The sequence below is a fragment of the Cetorhinus maximus genome, chromosome 11, assembly GCF_964194155.1.
Source record: "Cetorhinus maximus chromosome 11, sCetMax3.hap1.1, whole genome shotgun sequence".
NCBI lineage: Eukaryota > Metazoa > Chordata > Chondrichthyes > Lamniformes > Cetorhinidae > Cetorhinus > Cetorhinus maximus.
Window position 1 is genome coordinate 108057949 of NC_135889.1, and position 24662 is coordinate 108082610.

The window sequence follows — 24662 nt, forward strand, 5'->3', positions numbered from 1 at the left end:
ATTTGATAAGGGAGCTTAAGGTGAAGGAATCCTTAGGAGGAAGTGACCATAATATGATAGAATTTACCCTGCAATTTGAGAGGAAAAAGCTGGAATCAGATGTAACAGTATTACAGTTGAATAAAGGCAACTACAGAGGCATGAGGGAGGAGCTGGCCAGAATTGACTGGGAGATGAGCCTAGCAGGAAAGACAGTGGAAAAGCAATGGCAGGAGTTTCTGGGAGTAATTTGGGAAAAACAGCAAAAATTCATCACTAGGAAGAAGAAGCATACTAAAGGAAGGACGAGGCAACCATGGCTGACAAGAGAAGTCAGGGACAGCATAAAAGCTAAAGAGAAAGCATACAATGCGGCGAAGAGCAGTGGGAAACCAGGGGATTGGGAAGCCTACAAAGACCAACAGAGGACAACTAAAAAAGAAATAAGGAGGGAGAAGATTAAATATGAGGGTAAACTAGCCAGTAATATAAAAGAAGATTGCAAGAGTTTTTTTAGATATATAAAGGGTAAGAGAGAGGCAAAAGTGGACATTGGGCCGCTGGAAAATGATGCTGGAGAAGTAGTAGTAGGGAACAAAGAAATGGCGGAGGAACTGAATAGGTACTTTGCGTCAGTCTTCACGGTGGAAGACACGAGTAACATCCCCAAAGTTCAAGAGAGTTGGGGGGCAGAGGTGAGTATGGTGGCCGTTACCAAGGAGAAGGTGCTAGGAAAACTGAAAGGTCTGAAGATGGATAAATCACCTGGACCAGATGGATTACACCCCAGAGTTCTGAAGGAGATAGCTGAAGAGATAGTGGAGACGTTAGTGATGATCTTTCAGGAATCACTGGAGTCAGCGAGGGTCCCAGAGGACTGGAAAATCGCTAATGTGACTCCCCTGTTTAAGAAGGGAGTGAGGCAAAAAGCGGGAAATTACACGCCGATTAGCCTGACCTCGGTCGTTGGTAAGATTTTAGAGTCCATTATTAAGGATGAGATTTCAGAATACTTGGAAGTGTATGGTAAAATAGGGCAAAGTCAGCATGGTTTCATCAAGGGGAGGTCATGCCTGACAAATCTACTAGAATTCTTTGAGGAGGTAATGAGTAGGTTGGACAAAGGAGAGCCAATGGATGTTATCTACTTGGACTTCCAGAAGGCCTTTGACAAGGTGCCGCACAGGAGGCTGCTCAGTCAGATAAGAGCCCATGGTGTTAGAGGCAAGGTACTAGCATGGATAGAAGATTGGCTGTCTGGCAGGAGGCAGAGAGTGGGGATAAGGGGGTCCTTCTCAGGATGGCGGCCGGTGACTAGTAGAGTTCCGCAGGCGTCAGTGATGGGACCACAACTTTTCACTTTATACATTAATGATCTAGATGAAGGAACTGAGGGCATCCTGGTTAAGTTTGCAGATGATACAAAGATAGATGGAGGGGCAGGTAGTATTGAGGAGGCAGGGAGGCTGCAGAAGGATTTGGACAGGTTAGGAGAATGGGCAAAGAAGTGGCAGATGGAATACAACGTGGGGAAGTGTGAGGTCATGCACTTTGGTAGGAAGAATAGAGGCATAGACTATTTTCTAAATGGGGAGAGAATTCAGAAATCTGGAGTGCAAAGGGACTTGGGAGTCCTAGTTCAGGATTCTCTTAAGGTTAACTTGCAGGTTGAGTCGGTAGTTAGGAAGGCAAATGCAATGTTGGCATTTATTTTGAGAGGACTAGAATATAAAAGCAGGGATGTGCTGCTGAGGCTTTATAAGGCTCTGGTTAGACCACATTTAGAATATTGTGAGCAATTTTGGGCCCCGTATCTCAGGAAGGATGTTTTGGCCCTGGAGAGGGTCCAGAGGAGGTTCACGAGAACGATCCTAGGAATGAAGGGCTTAACATATGAGGAACGTTTGAGGACTCTGGGTCTATACTTGATGGAGTTTATAAGGATATGGGGGGATCTGATTGAAACTTACAGGTTACTGAAAGGCCTGGATAGAGTGGACATGGGGAAGATGTTTCCATTAGTAGGAGAGACTAGGACCCGAGGGCACAGCCTCAGAGTAAAGGGAAGACCTTTTAGAACAGAGATGAGGAGAAACTTCTTTAGCCAGAGAGTGGTGAATCTATGGAATTCATTGCCACAGAAGGCTGTGGAGGCCAGGTCATTCAGTGTATTTAAGACGGAGATAGATAGATCCTTGATTGGTAAGGGATCAAAGGTTACGGGGAGAAGGCGGGAGAATGGGGTTGAGAAACTTATCAGCCATGATTGAATGGCGGAGCAGACTCGATGGGCCGAATGGCCTAATTTCTGCTCCTATGGCTTATGGTCTAATAAATGCCAGCAAAGCCCACATCCTGTGAATGAATTTTTTAAAAAGTGGGTTGCGCACTGTCTCCAGAGTCAGGAGGTTGTGGGTTACAGTCCTACTGTACAACTTGGGGCACAGAAATCGAGGCTGATGTTCGTTCTGTTCAGATGAAACATTAAACGGAGGCCCTATCTGCTCTCCTCGTAGATGTAAAAGATCCCAAGGCACTGTTTCAGAGAAGAGCAGGGGAAATATCATTGATGTCTTGGCCAATATTTATTGTTAATCAGATCTATACTGGTTGGTGAAGTTAAAATAAAGACCCAGCTGCTTTCTTTGCTGGAGAGGGTTTATTGACTTAGCTCACAGTCAATACTACTCCCACACCCCGTGTCCCAGCTATCCCATTTATAGGTGTATAAATACCTATCACCCATTTAACAATGTAATTGCCATTAAATAATTAACATAATTAATAAGACATTGACAGATTCCCTTTTTTTAAATTAAAACTTTTGAAAACTGAAAAATCGTTCAAACTAATTGAAAAGAAACATATGTATTTTTCCATCTTCTGTGTCTTGCATTATATTATAACCAACCATTACTAGATCCCACTTCCTCCTTTAAACAATTTTTTTCCTTTACCGTATATAAATAAATACAAAGCAATCAAAGAAAATATTGATTTTTCATATCCTCATAACACAAGGTGTCTCTCTTCCAGTACATCTAATAATTTCTTGGAGCAAGCACCTCTCTTCATAAAACAGTCTGGTGACTTGCATCCACCCATTTTATTTTGGAAATCTACTTTCTAATATTTCCTTTCTGCCAGCAAGGTGAATTCTCAATCTTTTTTCAGTGACTCCCTTGGTCAAATGAACATTGTCCCAAAGAGAACAGTTATCCACATAGCATTCTATGGTCAAACTTTTCTCACATTGCCCCTTGTATAGTATTTCTTTAAGCATATCCCTATTGCTTCCGCTAATGCCAGTGTTTCAATTTTTAAATTTTCTTCGCTTCCCAGGCCAATGGACAACATTTATTATTCTCTCCTAGCAAGTATATGATAAATATTGAATTCAACAACTTTAGATCTTAAACTCCCCCTCCCCCATCCCCACCCCGTTTCTCCCCCCCACCCCCTTTTTTTTCAATAATTTATATAGATTCTTCTTTCCCCACCTATTTCCATTATTTTTAAATCTAAAACTAAAACCTTGTTAGTCTTTTCCACCCCATCCCCACTAGAGCTGTACTTTGAGTGTCCTGTCTTCCATTCTTAATTAGCACTTTTCTTAGACAAATATCACCACCTTCAACACCTCTTTGATCCTTTTGTCTGTGACATCTTTTGATTATCTGCTCCTATCACTGCTTGCTTATCTCCACAATCACCACACCCTCAACTTCTCTCTCCCCCCCCCCCCCCCCCCCCCCCCCACCTTAAACCAGCTTATATTTCACCCCTCTCCTAACTATGCTTCAGTTCTGCCGAAGGGCCGCGAAGGCTCGAAGCGTTAACTGATTTCTTCTCCACCGATGCTGCCAGACCTGCTGAGTTTTTCCAGGTAATTCTGTTTTTGTTTATGATAAACCCTGCTTTTCTAGAATATGCATCTGGAAGATTGGCATGTGAAGCATTGCTAAAAATGACTTACCTCATATCTTCTGGATCACGCAAGGCTAGAAACTTGAACCTACATTTCTTTAATGTTTTATTTGCTCTTGGAACTTCCTCAACTGAAGCATGTTTCATCACAGTACTCAATTCCACTGTATCATAATTAGCATCAGGCCTAGTCTGAGTACACAATCAATTCAGCTGTCAAATCAAATTTCTTAATTGTACTATTTCTTCCTTGGATGCAGGATCCTCTTTTTGTGAGGACCTAGCCTGATTTATTGGGATGCGATTGATGTTTTCTAAATAAGACTGTTGATTCAAGGTCACTCCTGACTTATTCTGCTTAATGTCTAACCCTGTATAGTTAAAGGCCACCAAGGCCTGACTTCCAACCTTAAATTCCTTCTTTATCTATCACCCATTGCTTAAATTCTGCAGAACCTCCCGACAGAAAATCATAAACATACATTTTAAAGATGCCTGCTAGTTGCTCCTTGTGATACCAATAAAACATTGCTGGGTCTGCCTTTAGCTGAATATAACCTGTTTTCAACAGGATGGACCCAACTGAGAAATACCATAACCTTGACGCATCACTTAACTCATAAACACACTTGTTCAATTTCCACAGTCCCTTCTATGTCGCCAGCTTCTTTAAGTGGTTTCAGAACCAGTTTCCTTTGAAATTTCTCACCCTGTAAAAATGTGGCTTTTATTTCAGTCAATTTACATTCCCAGGAATATGTTGCTAAAAGGGCTTAGAAAATCTTCAAACTCACTTCCTGCAGTATCTTGGTCACCAAATTTTTCTTCAAAATCCCAAGCTACTAGTCTAGCTTTAGCCTTATACGTGTCATCAGGAAGTACCTTTTCTGTGCATATCAACCTGTGTGATAAAGCCGGCAGTTCCCCCTCTGGTATTTCAGTAATTCTTTCCAGTTCTTTTTGTTTGGCATCCTTTATCAACTTATCTTCTAATTTGTTAGTAGCCACTACAACTTCTCGATAATAAGGGTTTCTACTTCTAGTGGCATTCCTAATCTGTTTTATGATCTTTGTTCTTGTCACACTATAACCTCTACTCGCCCTCCTCTCTCCCTCTGGACTACTGCTGCATGATTTCTCTCTCCTACGATTAGAGTCCCTTTCGCAAGTCCATGATCTTTTCTTAGGGCCATGACCACTTTCTGGTCCACTTGCAGAACTCACACTGCGTTTTCTGGCCTTCCACATCTTTACCTCATTTTACCATTTGCTTCCTGTCCCTTATCTTGCACATTCAGCCAATGTCTGTATTTGCCAGTAACTTCTCCTTACCCCCCCTGCAAAATGGTGTCATCCCTTCACACACTGGCATAAATGTTACTGTAGTGCCTACTTTGGGTAGTTGTCCTTTGGGGTAAATAGCACTGCACTTCAGTGTCACTTTGTTCATATTCAGTCATCCCTTTAACTTCCATAATCAGCTCCTCGTAATTGTCCAACATATGTGAAGTGCATGTTGCCTCTTTATTTTTTGTTCCCTGTTCAAATTCAGTGAATGTCGATTAGCCTTGAGGAATGTACCCTAACAGTTTGATTCCCGTGTTGCAGAATTATTGTTTTTCCATCACTATCTATAACCTTACCAGGTCCTTTCCATTCTTTCAGCCCTTCTCTTTTGTAATACCTTGTAATTTTGTAATATATCTAAGGGATTAAACTGTATTTCTAGTGGCCTTATGTGGTGCCGTAAGGCTTACTGAGTTTTCTCTGAAACCTCAGCCTTGATCAATGCATTTCTCCCTGCATGCAGAGCATTCAAATGCTCAGAGAAGGTTGAACTAATCGTAGGCCCTTCCAAGGCCAGGGGATTATTCCACATCACCAAAGGTATTTTGGGGTTATTCCCAAAAACTAATTGATAAGGACTGTAGCCCCCCCCCCGCCCCCAACCATTTGAAGGGAATTCTTTGCATGGACTGCCCAGGCCAGGGCAGATGTCAGCTTACAGCTTGGTTGGTCAGCTAAGATTTTGAGAAGAATCTCATCAATTACTTCTTTCACAAATCCCATTACTAAAGGGACTTTCCGCTGCTGTGTTCATCATTATGATGTTCATATTTTTACATGTACTTTTAAATTCACTGTTGGCAAATACCCTGCATTGTTAGTTAGGGATTTAGCTGATCCCAGTCCTGTTCCTATCCATTTTTCCATTATCTTGTCCACAATTACCTTTCTTTCTTTACTATATATTACTCTTGACAAACTGAATCTAGTTGCCATGTCCACAAAGTGCAAATGAAAAATGTTTTCATCTTTATCCCATACCTTCAAGTCCATTGCTGCATCTTCATTAAAGTCTCTTGCTAATGGGAGACTCACTACAGGCCATGATGGTGTCGTCCTATATTTTCTACATACATCGCATTTCTCTCTGATCTCTTCTACAAGTCTAGTATATTCATTATCCATTACCTCTGCATCCTTTAGTAGAATTTTTAACCTACGACAAACTGCCGGTGAAGTTTTAAAACAATTTGCCTATTTTCTGTTAAACTCCGAGCCAATCGATACTACTTTAACATCGTGATTTGAAAAATTAGGCTTTGTTAAGAAGATACAATAATGTGCCAGTTGCGTAAACTCTAAATGTACAGGTTTCCCAAAAACAATTGCTTTATCGTGTTCCATATCTAATTTCATTTGAGGCTTTTACTTAGGCGACTAGCTCAATAGTAAGGATATTTAATTGAATACTACATTTGTGCTGATAAAATGGTTTACTCTGGTTATAATACATGGAATCACCACTCTCTTTAGTGATTTTAATGTGTTATTGCCCCGAATCTGAAGTAAGTAGAAGTATTCCTTAACCCTATTTCAGCCTTTACTAATTGGAGAATCCAGGTAGCACTTTAACCAATCCACTCCACATACTGTGGATGTACACCCATTGTCTAATACAGCACAACTGAATGAGCCTGCCACTAGAACACCCATCATTGGACAAAAGCTTCTGGTGACCAATAGAATTCATTCTGACTGATCAGTATCATCATCATCCCCTTACGATCCTTCCTTGCCATGTGTCATTTCAAAAACCTTGTTATTCCATTTCGGACAGTTCATCGCATAATAATATTTAGAGTCACATCTGAAGAACCTGTTTACCATTCCTCGGTTATCCCTGGGGTTCGTTCTCCTTCCAAGGTTACCCAATTCCCGTTGCCTATTACAAGGGTCTTGATCCTCATTTCTTTTGTTTGTAGTTCTTCTTTCGTATTGATTCTTGCGCTCCATATCTAAATGGTCTCGAAATGCTGCCAGCATCGAATCCTCCATGTTTTGTGTTATTGCTGAATGCTCCATTGGTGCCAGGAAAGTGGCTGGAAATAAAAGGTTCCCCAGAATTTTTTTTAAAAGCTTCAGATACCAGTTCTAAAAGTATATCTCTTTCTGAAAACCTAACTCCAGTCAAGGCCAGGAGCCTATCCATGTTCGATACTTAAGCACAAACCAGCAATTTGAAGGCAAGAACTGAATTGGGGATCTTCAAATAGAATTTCTGTAATCTGTTATATAACCTGTTAAATTCCTTGACATATTCTTCTGTGGAATAACCATCTATCCTTCCAAATTTATCAAAATATGACCATGCCCCATATGTATTTAACAGGTCATCTTTCTTGTAAATTTTGTCCTTGGAGATTATCCAAACCTTAGTGTCCAAATGATGAGCCTCTAGCTCTGAAAATACTTTGCACCTGATCCCACTACTGGTGCGAAGCAAAAACATCAAAGCCACATCTTGCTTTTTCTTTGGTTAGGACGTAAGCCGTGTCCATATATCCATTTTATTGTTCCATTGGTCATAAGGTTCAGCTTCACAGAACAATGGTGGAAAATCATACCTTGATATTTATACTTGGTTTCAGTTATTCTTCTCATAAGTAACCCTGATAAGAATGTTCTGTCTGAAAAGGTATTTTCACCTTTTAAGATTAACCATTCTCTGCTACCACTGTTAGTCAGATCCATGCAGGTTGGTGAAGTTAAAACAAAGACACAGCTGCTTTTTTTGCTGGAAAGAGCTTATTGACTTAGGCCACAGTCAATGTATCCCCACACCCAGTGTCCCAGCTATCCCCATTTATAGTGGGAGGTGTTGGCAGCGTGGTTTTGTCACTGGGTTAGTATTCCAGAGACCCAGGGTGATGTTCTGGGGACCCAGGTTTGAACCCCACCACTGCAGGTGGTGAAATTTGAATGCAATAAAAATCTGGAATTAGAAATCTGATGATGACCATGAAACCAATACCGATTGTCATAAAAACCCATCTGGTTCACTAATGTTTTTTAGGGAAGGAAATTTGTCGTCATCACCTGGTCTGACCTACTTATGACTCCCACAGCAATGTGGTTGACTCTTAAATGCCTTCCGAACAAGGGAAATTAATGCTGGCCTAGCCAGCGACGCCCCACGAACAAATAAAAAAAATACCCATCACCTGTTTAACAATATAATTTCCATTAAACCATAACAATGTAATTAATAAGACATTGACATTTATCCCTCAATCAGCATACAAAAAATAGATTATCTGGTCACGATCACTTTGCTGTTTGTAGGAGCTTGCTGAGCAAAGATTGGCTGCCACATTCCTACATTATAACAGCAAGTACACGTCAAAAATACTCCGTTGGCTGTAAAACACTTTGGGATATTCAGTGTTCATGAAAGGCAGCACTTTATAAATGCAAGTATTTTGTTCCTTTCGGATTGGCTGTGGTGTATAGACTTACATTTAGTTTCCATTACCTCCATCAAATTCACTGGACTGCATTAAATGTTGTTTATATTTTATCAAATGATGTATTTTCTTAATTTCCCATTGTAGTATTGCACATGCAGTTGGCAAATGCTGTATGTGTAGCATCTGGGTTTACATTTTATTTTAGAATCTAAAAATCACAGCTACAAATTGCTTTCAGCGGTAACTTTTGGTGTATTGAAAAGAAAAATCTCATTGCATTTTCAAAAAAAAGGGAAATTTATACTTGAGGCAGGAAGGGAGTAATTAAGAGAGTGACAACGTGCTTGGTCGATGAGAAGGTTTTTGACTTATTTCCTAATTCAGAGTTCAGAATGCTACAATATGTACTATGATGGTAATTTTATGTAGCTCCTCCCCCTCATTCCTTATGTCAACACTTCAGAATTGCAAACAAAGTAATTAAGCTGTCTGAAGTGTTGTGATTACACCCTGGATGCAGGCTGTGCATATGATGTCATAAACCAGGTTTCATGAAGGGGTGAGGCTAGGTGAGATTGTCAAATCTGAAAGGAGTGGTTATGGAACCTAATTTTCAGTTAGATTTCCTTTGGCATTTGCAATCCCTGGTGACTAAGATTAATGAAGTACTAACTGCTGCTATAAATATAGTGCTTCAAAATGGATGGAAGGTGTAGGGAAATCAGTTCCTATTTCCTTTAATGGAGGAAAATAAATTTGTCTTAAATGTATTTGACTATTTCAAATAGTTTAACTTTCCCTACTGGTAAGGAGATGCTGAAGCTGCTCTTGTAATTTTAATCAACATCACTTCCATCATCCTGTGTGCGTGCCATCTGGGCAATGGATTATGAGTGGACCAGCCTGGATTGTTCCCATTCCCCTATGGTTGCATCTCACCTGTGGTTGCTAGCATTTCTTTAATACAGTTAACAATGAATTTAATGGAAACTTATTTGGTTGCTTATAGTACCATGTGTGGATTTATTCTGTGTGTTAGAATGTATCAAGAGTGCCCTGAAAATAAATGAATGCTGTGTGGACCTAATCAATTTTCATCTCTCAGGTTGAAAAGCTGTCATCTGGTGTAATTTACTTGGGCCACATTCCCAATGGATTCTTTGAACCTCAGATTAAGAAATACTTCTCCCAATTTGGAATCGTTTTAAGAGTTCGACTTGCACGCAGCAAAAAGGTAAAGAGTATGTACAGTAGAAAACACATCAAAGTGTAAAACTCTTCAATAATTGGAGCCATGTTTTATCCAATCCTATTTGAGGATCCTGAATGAAGCATAACATTTTTTCAAAACTACTTGTCTTTAGAGCATCTGTTGGCAAGTATCACCAGGAGACAGGATATTTGTCTAATCACATTGCTACTTTTGTTCATATTGGCGTGAATTAATTTGAGACGTGTAATGGTAGAAAGGGTATTAGCTGAAATATCTAGAAATCCTGATCTAAGGATAAGGTGTAGAAAAATATTTTTTTCATTTATCAGAATCCATATCTATGAAATATGGCCAAGTTCAAATATATTGAATTTTTGGTTCAAAATGAACATTTTTTTGAGAGATTATGTACAAGCTATTTATTAAGATATTTGATTTTCATTAATGTAACTTTAACCAGTCTCTAATTATAACTTTGCAGAATTATTCTGCTCAGCTGGGGAAACTTGAAACTTGACCTGAACTTGGCAGGAGGAATTTTTATTTTGATTACTTGGCTGTGCGTCAAGTTAGCTTTTGATGTTCTGATTGGGTAGAGGAGCACTATTCTTTCTTACTACTTTCTCTTTGATCCATGTTTAATGAATAGAAGGGTCAGCTTCAATCTCTGGGTAATCATGGGTTAGCGCAGCTCAGTTATGGTACCATTGAAGATTGATCACTACAGTTGACTTTGTGCTTGGATGAAGGAAACTAAAAGTTGTCCCAAGTTCCTGCTCCTAAAATCAATCTAGAGAACCTGCAGGAAAATTACGTTTGTGGCTCTCAAGTGGGGAATGGTTGACCTTTGCAATATCGCCACAGCCCAGTGGCTCATTGGCATCCAATGTCTAGGCTCACGTAAGAAGATTTGGCAGAGTACCACAGGAATGCTGTCATCCGTTGGATTGTATCTTGGGAGGGGCAGGATGTGGGCATTCTGAAATGGATATATTTTTTAAAATGCATAATATGGAGTTGGTGCTGTATAAATGTATTTACTGTAGCCAGATGTTTCACTAAAATGTTAATTTGGATGCTAATAGCTAAATATTGTTAACTCAACATGTTTAAATATTAGCAGAACAATAGTTATTACAACATACTGTTCGGTAATGTTTAAATGAGCATAGAAGCCGCAGTAAATTAATTCAATCCTCAGCAGTATTGTGCAAAATCTTGACTGCAGAATGAGATATTGGAGCAGACAAAATATGGAAATGACTTTATGCTCCTGAATTGGTTGAGTGAAGGCCACTGCTGATGTTCAAGTACAAAGTTGAAAAGTAACTACAAATATGTCTCTGGTCAACTCTTCTGTACAAATGAGATGATTGTATAAATTAGATTATTTATATGATAACCTGTATAATTATTGAATGGAACAGAGACATAGGTGTAAAATGTCAGTGCAATTTCAGAAAAATGCTGGGCAAATTAAGCACTTTGTACATTCAAATTTAACTTTGAAACATGATTTTCCCACCTTTTTTTTAAACAGTTATTTTCCTTTCCTTGTCTGGTCTTATTGTACACCATTCCCAGGGGACCAACTAGTACTTTGCCAAAATGTTCATTCCTCATGTGAGTCTGGGCTGGAGCATCAGCAGGCTGTTTGGTCATGCAGGCCATCACAGCAAACCCAATTTTTCCCTCCCAGATCATCCACATGTGGACTCTCAGTTCAGAGTCATTGAATTTTGAAAGGATTGGGAATCCTGGCTCTGTTGTTCCTCTTCTGTCCTCTGACCCATAGGTGGTGAGTTTAGTTTATAATTGGATCCAGCAGGTTCAGAATTCCTGAGGCCCATCCATTCCATTAGCAGTTGTTGAAATGTAATTAGGAAACAAATTCCGTAGAAACATACATGACCAGAAAAAAAAAAAAATCAGTCCATTTAGTGAGCCCCTGCATCTGCTGTATAACGGGAACAGGAGGCTCCTGGAGCAACTCCATCATTGCTGACAGCAAAGCCCAACATGCAGGTAAAAAAGACCAGGCTGAAGCAGTTGGAAGGCTTAAAACAATATTTTATTGTTGATACCAGGACTTGCAGAGAAAATGGTAATCTTTTTCTTCAGCTCAATCTTCTCTATCACTATACTGTAACTTTAAAAGCTTTAGAATCAAATTTCATGGAAGTGTCAGGTGGATGATCTTTCTAGGCCTCCTCCTGCAGTTCCCCAACACAGACACTAGTTTTCAACCAATTCAATTCACTCTGTGACATCAAGACGCTATGAACAGCAATGGCTATGGCTCCGACAACATCCCACCTAATGCTGAAGACCTGGGCTGCAGAACTAGTTCCACTTCTAGCCAACCTTTTCCCATACAGCTACACCACCAGCATGTACCCAACTGTGAAAAATTGCCCATGTATCTCCTGTCCACGAAGACAGGACAAATCTAATCCGGCCAATTGCCGCCCTATCTGCGTACTCTCAACCATCAACAAAGTGATGAAAAGTAGTCATTGTCAGTAATGCTGAACGTGTTCTTTAGTGCTGTCATTCCTCTTTGCAGTCTTCCCGGAACTTTATCTGTTTGTTAGTTACTTTGAGAAGACATGCACTTCCTTCCACTGTGCTGTGACTGTGTCCTCCCCAGACATCCTTGTTCCAATATCCAACATGGTAATAGGCTTCAGTTGCTCTTCCCACTGCAACACTAGTTTAAATCCATCCACTACTCTAGTTACTATTTTATTCTATGCTATGCATGTAATTTTTTTTCTTTGCCATTAAAACTCTTCCTATCAGTCTTGTCAGGCTTTGAAGCTATAAAAAGGATGTGTTGGCCAGTTGATACATTTTTGACAGTCTCAAAATATTAACCAAGTTGATTTGTTGTCAATTCCAAATTCTTTGCTATCAAGTCACAAAATAAAGCATTCAACTTGGAAAACTGAGTTAGTTCTTTTTTCTCATAGCTGGTGACAGGTAAAGTTATTCAATGCACATGCAAAAGTATGAATAAAACAGCAGGTGGCAGCATTTTTAACTTTGTAAATGCACTTTAATATTCCAGTAGATTTTAAACTCTTTAAAGTATAGAAATTAATTATTTCTGTCAGTGATTAGTTTGGAAGGCTTAAAACAAAATATTTTACAATTGTTGATACCAGGACTTGCAGAGAAAATGATAATCCTTTACTTCAGCTCAGTCTTTTCTATCACTGTGCTGTAACTTTAAAGGCTTTTAAAAGTAAAATTAAATTTCCTGAAGTGTGTTTTTTTTTTGTTTGGATTACTTGCTTAAGAACCATACCTCACCCAAAAAAAAGTTGACTCAAGTTGCATCTTCCAATTTTGGAATGACAGTGGGAGCAATCTGGTAACAGTAATTTATCAGTTCAGTTGGGTATCAAGAACCTGGGAATGGTTGAACTTAGGGTTCACAAGGGATTACCTTTTTAAGAAAGAAGATCCTTTTGAACTTTTTCTGGATTAGGAATTTTCTGAATGTGAAGTGAATTTGAAAATTACTCTTCAAATAAACTGTCAATTTACAGCCTTGCTGTTAACATGCTATCAGATCAGTTTACGCTAACTAAGCAAGTAACATCTGATACAGTTTCTAATTCTTACCATGAATGATATGCTTGTGGCTCGGGTACTATTTGAGTGTGATGCATTTTATTTTAAACTTTAGACTGGACACAGCAAAGGATATGCTTTTGTGGAGTTTGAGTGTGAAGAAGTTGCCAAAATTGTTGCAGAAACTATGAACAACTACTTATTTCGTGAAAGGCTCTTAAAATGTAAGTATTTGACACTAAACCTTTCAAAATTAGGGTTTAATGTACACGTTCTGCAAACCAGCCCACCGCCAGTGGTTTATTGGGAAAGTAGTCACTGTCAGAAATAATTCCGTTTGACTGACTAATGAACAACACAGGCTATAATGAAAAAAAATTGTCTTTCTCCTGCACCTTTCTCACTTGGCAGATTCTTAGATATGATCTAATTACAATAGCTCCTACCTAGGGCCTGACTTAGGTGGCCATGTGTAAGTCGAAACAATGTGGCAGATGACTGGAGCAGGAGTAACAGTTGGGTTTATTCCACCCTTTCTACCTATGCAGCATATTAAACTTGTGCTTTTTATGGAGCAGTTAAATCAGGAACAAGAAATCCAACACACACCAATAACCCCCCGCACCACCTCCCCCACCACACAGTCTTCAGTATAGCCTAGTTCACTGAGGCCTGTTATAGCCCTCCTTGGAACAAGTCTCTTCTTTAAAATTACTCTTTGTCACCATGGTTGAGATCATCTGTTCAGGTGCCTCAGAACTATTCCCTAGCTCACCAAGTCAAACTTCCCTTCAAATTCCCTGCCCTAGCCTCAACTTGCATCTTTATCTCTTTTCTCTCCTAACGCCCTCTGGGCCCTCTCCATTCCACTCCCTCATCTTGCCCACGAGACCCACCTCATGCTCTCTCAGCTCCATTACTACAAAACCATTAACCAACCAAATTCCCTTCCTGGCCTCCATATTAACTGTTATTGTTAGCAGTTTCTTCTCACATACTGCCATCATCACCACCGCCACTCATTCTCAAAAAAAAATCCTTGATCTCCTTTCAGTTGAATGGCAAGGTGCATTCCTCTATCTACCATTTTCTTATACAATGAATTTGTGGAGAGAGCTGGTGAAAGAGATTCTTTTTGTCGTTAGCCTTCCCCCTCAATCCCAGGCTAAGAAAGCAAAACTGGGATGTGGGATGGGGGCTGGTTCCTACATGTTCCATTGTCTCTGAAACAGCTCATATGTCCTTCCTTACAGCTGGGCAGAAACTTGAAGAAAGGGTTATTAAAGTATTTTATTTCTGATTCTGCCTCTTTGTCGCTTTGGGACATTATTCTACTTCACAGTGCTTCATAGAGTCATAAAGGTCTACAGCACAGAAAAAGGCCCTTCGGCCCATCAAGTATGCACCGGTCAAACAAGTACCTAACTATTCTAATCCCATTTTCCAGCACTAGGCCCATGGCCTCGTATGCCATGGCATCGCAAGTGCATATCCAAATACTTCTTAAATGTTATGAGGGTTTCTGCCTCTACCACCCTTTCAGGCAGTGAGTTCCAGATTCCCACCACCCTCTGGGTGAAAAAATTCTTCCTCCCCTCTAAACCTCCTGCCCCTTACCTTAAACCTATGTCCCCTGGTTATTGATCCCTCCACCACCAAGGGGAAAAGTTCCTTCCTGTCTACCCTATCTATGCCCCTTGTAATTTTATGCACCTCAATCATGTCCCCCCCCCCGCCCCCAATCTCTTCTGCTCCAGGGAAAATAACCCCAGATTATCCAATCTCTCCTCATAACTAAAATGCTCCAGCCCAGACAACATCCTGGTAAAAATCTCCCCTGCACTCTCTCTGTTGTCATCACATCCTTCCGAAAATGCAGATTCCAGAACTGCAGGCAGTACTCTAGCTGTGGCCTAACCAGCGTTTTATACAGTTCCAGCATAACCTCCCTGCTCTTATATTCTATGCCTTGGCTCATAAAGGCAAGTATCCCATATGCCTTAACCACCTTATCTACCTGTCCCACTACCTTAAGGGACCGGTGGACAAGCACACCAAGGTCCCTCTGATCCCTGGTACTTCCCAGGGCCCTACCATTCATCGTGTATTCCTGTGCCTTGTTTGTCCTGCCCAAGTGCATCACCTCACACTTAGCCGGATTAAATTCCATTTGCCACTGATCAGCCCATCTGACCAGCCCGTCTATATCCTCCAGTAATCTAAGGCTAACCCCCTCACTATTTACCACCCCACCAATTTTCGCGTCATCCGCAAACTTACTGATCAACCCTCCGACATTCGAGTCTAAATCGTTTATATATACCACATACAACAAGGGACCCAACACTGATCCCTGTGGAACCCCACTGGACACAGGCATCCAGTCACAAGAACACTGCTTGACCATCTCCCTCTACTTCCTCCTGCTCAGCCAATTCTGGATCCAATTTTCCAAATTGCCATGGATCCCTTGGGCTCTTAGCTTCATTATCAGTCTCCCATGCAGGACCTTATCAAAAGCCTTGCTGAAGTCCAAGTAGACTACGTCAAATGCATTTCCCTCATCTACACACCTGGTCACCTCTTCAAAAAATTCAATCAAATTGGTCAGACATGACCTCCCCTTAACAAAACCATGCTGACTGTCCTTGAATAATCCCTGCCTCTCCAAGTGTAGATTAATCCTGTCCCTCAGAATTGCTTCCAATAGTTTCCCCACCACTGAGGTTAGACTGACTGGCCTGTAGTTCCCTGGTTTATCCCTTCCTCCCTTCTTGAATAAGGGTACCACATTGGCTATCCTCCAGTCCTCTAGCACCTTTCCTGTGGCCAGAGAGGTATTGAAAGTTATTGCCAGCGCCCCTGCTATCTCCTCCCTTGCCTCACTCAACAGCCTGGGATACATTTCATCCGGGCCTGGAGATTTATCTACTTTTAAGCCTGCCAGACCACTTAGAACCTCCTCCCTATCTATGCTAATTTATTTAATTAAATCACAGTCCTTCTGCTTGATTTCCATACCCACATCGTCCCTCTCACTTGGGAATACCGACATACAGTATTCATTTAGAACCCTACCTACATCTTCCGGCTCCACACACAAATTACCACTATGGTCCTTAATGGGCCCTACTTTTTCCCTAGTTATCCTCTTACTCTTAATGTACTTGTAAGAAAGCTTTGGATTTTCTTTTATTTTACCTGCCAATGTTTTTTCCTGCCCCCTTTTTGCTCTCCTAATTTCCTTTTTAAGTTTCCCCCCTAAACGTTCTGTACTCCTAGGGCTTCCACTGTTTTGAGCCCTTGGTATCTGCCATAAGCCTCCCTTTTTCTCTTTATCCAACCCTGCATATCCCTCGATATCCAGGGTTCCTTGGATTTGTTGGTCCCACCCTTTGTCTTTACTGGAATATGTTGGCCCTGTACCCTCCCTATTTCCTCCTTGAATGAGTCCCACTGCTCTGATGCAGATTTACCTAAAGTAGCTGTTCCCAGTCACTCTGGCCAAATCATATTTGATCTTATTAAAATCGGCCTTCCCCCCCCCCATTTAGAACTCTGATTTCTGGCCCATCCTTGTCCTTTTCCATAACAACCTTGAATCTAACTGAGTTATGATCACTATCTGCAAAATGCTCCCCCGCTGATACGTCTACCACTTGCCTGGCTTCATTCCCTAAAATTAAGTCCAGGACCACCCCCTCTCTTGTAGGACCTTCCACCTACTGGTTTAAAAAGTTCTCCTGGGTGCATTTTAAGAATTCCGCTCCCTCTAAACCTATCATACTATAGCTAACCCAGTTAATGTTGGGGAAGTTGAAATCCCCCACTATTACTACCCGATTGTTTTTACACTTCTCTGAAATTTGCCTACCTATCTGCTCTTCTATTTTTCTCCGACTGTTTGGGGGCCTATAATACACTCCCAGCAATGTGATTGCTCCTTTTTTGTTTTTCAGTTCTATCCATATGGCTTCATTTGAGGAGCCTTCTAAGATGTCATCCCTCCTTACTGCTGAAATTGATTCCTTGATCAATATAGCGATACCCCCTCCTCTTTCACCTCCTTCCCTGTCTCGCCTGAAGACCCTATATCCTGCAATATTGAGCTGCCAAACCTGCCCCTCTCTCAACCATGTCTCTGTGACAGTAATGACATCATACTTCCATGTGTTAATTTGTGCCCTCAATTCATCTGCCTTATTCGTCAGACTCCTTGCATTCAAATAAATATAATCCAACCTTGCCAAACTCCCTTGTGCCTTAACTGGTCTATAATTTCTATGCCTTCCAGACTCCCTTGCTCTCTCTCCTAATTTTGGCTGTGCATTTCCCCCTGCTGAACCTCCTCTCAGGATCCCATCCCTCTGCCAAGTTAATTTAAACCCTCCCCAACAGCACTGGCAAACCTCCCTGCAAAGATGTTGGTCCCATTCCGGTTCAGGTGCAACCCGTCCGTCTTGTACAGGTCCCACCACCCCCAGAAACAGTCCCAATGTCCCAGAAATCTAAAGCCCTCCCTCCTGCACCATCTCTCCAGCCACGCATTCATCTGGACTAACCTCCTATTTCTGTACTCACTAGCGCGTGGCACCAGAAGTATTCCAGAGATTACTACCTTTGAGGTCCTATTTTTTAATCGGTTTCCTAGCTCCTTAAATTCTGCTTGCAGGACCTTATCCCTTTTTCTACCTGTGTCGTTGGTACCAATATGTGCCAAGTTCTCTGTCTGTTTGCCCTCCCCCTTTAGATTGCCCTGCAGCTGTTCAGTGACATCCTTGACCCCACCAGGGAGGCAACATACCATCCTGGAGTCACATCTACGGCAGCAGAAACGCCTGTCTGTTCCCCATACTATCGAGTCTCCTACCACTATTGCTCATCCCCTCTTTTTCCTTCCACCCCACCAAACCCCTGTGCAGCTGAGCCACTCACAGTGCCATGAGCGTGGCTACACTCCCCAGAGCAATTGTCACTCTCACCATTTTCCAACACAGAAAAACGGTTCTCAAACGAGATGCACCCTGGGGATTTCCTGACTACCTGCCTGACACCTTTCTTTTGACTGATGGTCATCCATTCCCTCTGTCTGCACTTCCGTAAGCTGTGGGCTGACCACGTCTAAAAATGTGCTATCTATGAAACCCTCAGCCTCGCGGATGCACCTCAGTGCCTCCAGCTGCCACTCAAGCTCCGAAACACAGAGCTCAAGTGGCTGCAGCTGCATAGCGGCACTTCCTGCACATGCGGTCGGTCAGAGCGCAAGGAGCGTCTAGGACTTCCCACACGTTGCAGGCGGCACATAACACGGGACTGAGGCTGCCTTGTCATGCCTCTAGTTTGGAAAAAAAACCTTACTTTAGGTTAAATACAGTAAAAAAAAAAGTTAAATTATTTATGTACTTTAAATAAAAACTAGAACCCTTACCTTAGCTTAAACTATTTTAAACTGGAGAAAATCACTTACCCACTACTCACCAATCAGCTCTCACCTTTGTGCTGATGTCACTTTTTGAAGCTTCCCCACACTCTCGCAGGTTCTGATCTCTCCGCCGCTCTCTCGTGCTGTCTTGTGATGTCACTCTTGTTATTTTCAACAAGAACTGACTACAGGACACTCTTCCCAGACTGCTTCACCGCGATGCTGACAGCAGGACACTCTCCCCAGGCAGAGGACTTTGCAGGGTCGACAGGACTGCGATTGCCATTGTCGCTTCCAGTGCTTAGGCCGATGCTGGGTGGTCCGTCTGGTTTCATTCCTTTCTTTGTGTCTTTGTAGTGGTTTGCTACAGTGGCTTGCTAGGCCATTTCAGAGGGCATTTAAGAGTCAGCCACATTGCTGTGGTTCTGGAGTCCCATGTAAGCCAGATCAGGTAAGGACGCCAGATTCCCTTCCCTAAAGGACACTAGTGAACCAGATGGGTTTTTACAACAATCGACAATGTTTTCATGGTCATCGTTGGACTTTTAATTCCAGATTTTTATTGAATTCAAATTCCACCATCTACCATGTTCGAACCCAGGTCCCCAGAGCATAACCCTGGGTCTCTGGATTACTAGTCCAGCGACAATACCGCTACGTCATCGCCTTCCCCGGAGGTGCAAGTTATCAAGATTTGCATTCCCAAGGATGTAGTGATTACATTTAGCACTCATTTCTTTCAGGTCAGGTTCTTCCACCAGAAAAAGTACACGCACAGCTTTTTAAAGGTAGTAATACAACTTTTAAGAAACCTACCCTCCCGGCTGTTGCTCGTTACAACAAGAAACGAACCCTGAAACAACAAAGTGTGATGTCAGAGAGACTCCTTGCGAAAGAAGGGCGATTACGAAAAAGGCTTGCTGAGAAGGGAATTGACTATGACTTTCCCGGTTTTGTAAGTTTTCTTAATGTATTTGATTCTCAATGTGATTATCAAAGATTTTACTCTTAGATTAATTCAATAGGCAGATTGTTGGCTGCAAGATTTTTCAGTTGTGTTTTTTTTTTCCACTTCCTTTAACTTTAGTAAGTGTTAACTGGTGATCCTCCTCATCGTGGAGCGCTCTTCTTTTTGTCATTTGTTATTCACTTATCCATTAAATTTGATTGGTTTTGGGAGTGGACATTTTCCTGGTGCGGCAGCTCTTCGTTATAATGCTGTGCATCAGTTATAAAACTCTTTTAGATAGCGGGTTGTTTTCAGTGGTTTCTTTTCATTTATCAGTATGGCTACAATGTGTCTTTGGGCAGATCTAATGTATGTGGCGGGCGGGCTAGGAAAGTGAGGCTCAGTGCGTGATTTTCAAAAGGAAGATTTTTTTTAATGTATGACCTGAGCATAAAATGTTTTCAGCTGTGATTTCAGCATATAAATTAAGATTTTCCAATGTCAAGATCTCTATCAGCAGAAAAACCTGATTTTTGCACACAAAAAAAACAGCATTGCAGCTTCAGACTGCAATATTTGTTGATCTACTGAGCAACATTTAGTTAGGAGATTGAAGATTGATTGTGAAAAAAGTTATTATTTCTTATCCTTCAGGCTGCAGTGCTGCCTCGAAAGAAAAAACAAGTGTCTACAAAAATGAATGATGCAGTAAACAGTCCGGTAAGCTGAAACACTTATCCAGGAACTAGCTGGTTACTGGAATTTACTTGGTGGCTGTATTATTCTTTATATAACTTTGAATTTAGTACAGTAGTTTCTTTACAATTGATGAAATTAGTTGGATATATTGTATTAACAACTTCCATTATCATGCAAGTCACAGGAGCAGTGATATGTTTCTTCAGTTAGAACAAAAATCTCTGAAGTATTCCAGAACCTGATGGCCACTAAGGGACATGTTATCCATGTATCTTCTCCAGTATCCCCTTGAGGCCTGTAAAACAACGTGATAAACATATAAACCTTCTGTGTCAAACCAGTTAACAAATCTAGGGTCCGTGTCCTCTGTGTACTTTTGACACAGAATCATGGCTGAGTGTTTCAAACGGGAAACACTCAGCTCTCGAAATCCAAGACTCTCCTTCAGAGCTCATACGGACTCAAAACATTAACTCTGTTTCTCCACAGATGCTTCCAACCCTGCTGAGTTTTTCTAGCTTTTTTTGTTTTTATTTCAGATTTCCAGCATTCGCAGTATTTTGCTTTTACCTCAAATGGGAATGTAGATCCTGACTTCCATCTCCTTTCCATAAACCAGGATCCAACTGGAACACCAATAAAATTGCTGAGCTTGGAATCTGAAATAGTATCCCTCATTGCCACCCTTTTAAGCTTCACTCAGGATTGCTGCAGTGAAACCCAAAGAGTACCCACTCTGTTTCCCCCCCCCAGTGCTCTTGTCAGTCACAAGCTTTGGTCCTGTCTTTATCCTTCCCCAATTCCCCCAACTAAACAAGGTATCTCCTGCAGCCCCTTGTGCCACATTTCCGATGCACCAGCCGGTGCCTGACAAAACCTTACCAGGAGATAGGATTCGTTACCTGCAATGCAACAAAATACTGCTAATTGTATAAAAAAAGCAAAGTAATGGTAGTTTCTGTTTGTACCCCAATGATTTTATCCCTAAAATGAAGAGTTAAAACCCTAGCATCTATTCATAAGATGTTAATATTGTTCCTCTGATTAGAATTGTAGATGTTTTGATTGTAATTAGAAACTTGTGTTGTGATGGTATTCAGGCCTTTAGTTGAAGATGAACCCAACAATGAATATATTAGCCATGTTATTTTCCCCTACCATCTGGTTAAGAAGTTGGTTGGCATCTCATGCTTAATTTTGCAGTATAACATCCATAGCCATAAATATATTTGGTGTTCTGTATATAGATTAATATTTCTGACAAAATATTTTTAATATCCAGAATTTAACTTTTATTTTCAATAGTGTCTGGTACCCCACAGTATCTTGTCCATGTGCATTATTTACACTAATAACTTGACACTAATGTTAGCTATTCAGTTTGGGGAAGAACGCCTAACTCCAAGCCAGGCCCGATCGTGAACCTGCCCAACCTCCAAATAAGTGCATATGTTACTAAGTAGACATCAGGAATAGCAAAAATACAGATTTTCTTTTCTCCCCTTCTACCAGCATCTTGGGTACCATGTTCCTTCTGGCATGTGTCTCAGATACTTATTGGTCACTGGGACAGCAAAATATAAAATCTTGCAACAAAGAAGCCTCGCTAGCTCATCTGAAACAGCTATCCAATTAATCCCATTCCCTACTTTTTACCTGTAGCCCTGCATTTTCTTTCCTTGTCAGATATTCCCTTTGAAAGTTTCTATTGAATCCTTTCCACCAACCTTTCCTGCAATGGATTACAGAACACAACTTACTGTGGGATGATAAAAATCCTCCTCGTCTTTTTTCTGGTTCTTTTGACAGTTATTCTAAATCTGTGCTCATTGGTTACCAACTGATCACACCAGCAGAAACAATTTTTCCTTATTTACTTTATCAAAACCTTTCCTAAATTTGTAAACCTCTATTAAATCTCCCCTTAACCTTATCTGCTGTAAGGAGAACAATCCCAGATTCTTGACTGTCTCCAAGAATTATCTTGCTAATTTTACAACAGAATTGTATTAGTCTTCGAATGTCGCAGTTTAGTGTGTTGGATGCAAAGTTTTTTTGAATCTGGTGCTAAATTTTATATTATAGTTGTAACTATAACCATTCTCCTTAGGATGTAACTCCACTCTGCACACCTACTGTTCTAAAACGACGCCAGTCTTTAATGGTCATCGATGATGTTGACGATGAAATCACATTCAAGGTACAGCCCACTAAAAGGACTGCCAAAAAGAAAGCCAAATCGACTGCTTCTTTAAGTGAAAAAGTGCAAAAAACAAACAAATTAAAGAAGACAAAAAGAAAAATCCCTGGCAAATGAAGTATGAAGAATTTGTAAATGAGGAGTTCAAAAAGTCCAAATAGTTGCCTTTGCAGAGTATTAGGAACTGCCAGTCATCGATATGTTCTGTTGTGGAGAGTCCTACTGAAATGTTCAGTTCTTATTAATTAATTGGTGCAGATTTTTACATGAATAGTAAACAAATATCCTTAAATTGCTTTAATAATCTGTCTTTTCGTGTATTAAAAGTGAAAAGTTCTGTAATTCCACGGGTTGTTTTGTCAATATTTTGCCTTGTATCCCTCCAAAATATTCAGAAAGCTTAAATACTTTGGTACAGTAATAAATTCAAAAAATACAAATTTAAAAGTGGGGCATTCTAGCCAAAATTATTTTAATCAAGTTAATATCAACAGGTTTGAATAAAAATTTATGACCCAAAATAAGTGTTTAAAAGTTATGTTTTTTGTTTCTTTTAAATTATAGGCTTATGTGATGAATACTGAAAGGCTTAGTTAGATGTCAGAAAAAGACATGAAATACAGAGAGGTTGCAAGTGTGCAGCAAGTCAGTCAGCATATGGATGGAAAAGATCACATTACACGTTTATCACAATACAGGACGAGGTAATGAGTCAATGCCATGGTCAAAATAGACAAGATTTGTTAAAAAAAAAAAGATTTATCTGTACTTTCTTTTCTCAGCCTTAATGTCAGAAAAAAAAACTTGGTATAGACTGAAATTATGCCATTGCAAAGACCTCAATATAAAATTATGTACAGCAGATTTGGTCATTGGCACCATCTTTGTATTTTAGATCTTCTGAAATTCTGACTACCTGCTTGAAATCAGCAATCTGGTTACACCTCCATAATTAATATATTAGTTAGAGTTTGTAGCACTCTAAATTTTCCACCCATACTATCGTTTCTCACATAATTTTGTAATTAGTCTCTTGATCAGCTGCACCCGTCATATTTTGATATGGAAATGGCCTTATTACATTTGGGGTTTAATGTATTTCAAAAAATGAATTGTAGGTACTGTAGTGTATGTGACTGACAAAGACTAGAGGAAGAAAATTCAACAGGCCTGAAGCAAATTATACTTTTAGGCTGAGCTTCACTTGGTCATTACATACTGTACAAAGGGGTTACATTTAGATGGAATAAAACATGCCTGTCAGCCTTTAAGATTGCTTCTGCCTTGCTCATGCTTTTAGTGATATTTATGAAATTTGCCTTCAACATGCCACCTTTTTTTATTCTGAAATGGAGAAAGTAATTTTTTATAACTACACAGTTAGTATTTAACTATGAAATTGAATTTGTATGCATGCAAAACTCAGCATTATATATATGTTGGAGGTATGGTGTTAGTCTTTTGGTTCTTTTGAATCAAAATTTGGGTGTTTCATTTGTTAGATGTTTGTAAATTGAAGATCATAGCACTACACACTGAGTTTTCCTGTACATTCAAAGATAAAATGGGTCATAAGGTACTCAGTGATACATTATATACTCTACTCATCCAGTAATAAATGCAACATAAAGATGCGTGAAGTTTTATCTGGTATTGTCTTTGTGTATCTGTGTAAGTTAATATGTCAATGTCCTGTGATGTTGATCAGTGTATAAAAAATAACAGAATATACCATGAGGGCTACTGATTTCGTGGTTGAATACTCCAGTTGGGATTTTGCTGCAGAGAATTGTCTCACGTCTCATTTATATTTTCTGATCAAATTCCCTACTTATTCTTTTATTTGGCATTGATCAGTAAATGTTGAAATGTAATTCATTTTATATCTTGCTTTTATAAACCTTCAGAATATGTGGAGAATAAGAGCGACGATACTCAGT

The 24662-nt window shown here is 40.3% G+C and overlaps 1 protein-coding gene across 1 annotated transcript; it reads left to right on the forward strand.

Moving 5' to 3' along the window:
• Positions 1–9551: 9551 nt before the first annotated feature.
• On the forward strand, positions 9552–24356 carry nifk (nucleolar protein interacting with the FHA domain of MKI67). The gene is made up of 5 exons (XM_078552561.1): positions 9552–9894; positions 13568–13676; positions 19618–19829; positions 20478–20543; positions 22633–24356. Exons 2-5 carry the CDS (start codon positions 13640–13642, stop codon positions 22837–22839), a joined length of 522 nt encoding a protein of 173 aa, XP_078408687.1. The 5' UTR covers positions 9552–9894; positions 13568–13639; the 3' UTR covers positions 22840–24356.
• The last annotated feature ends 306 nt before the right edge of the window (positions 24357–24662 follow it).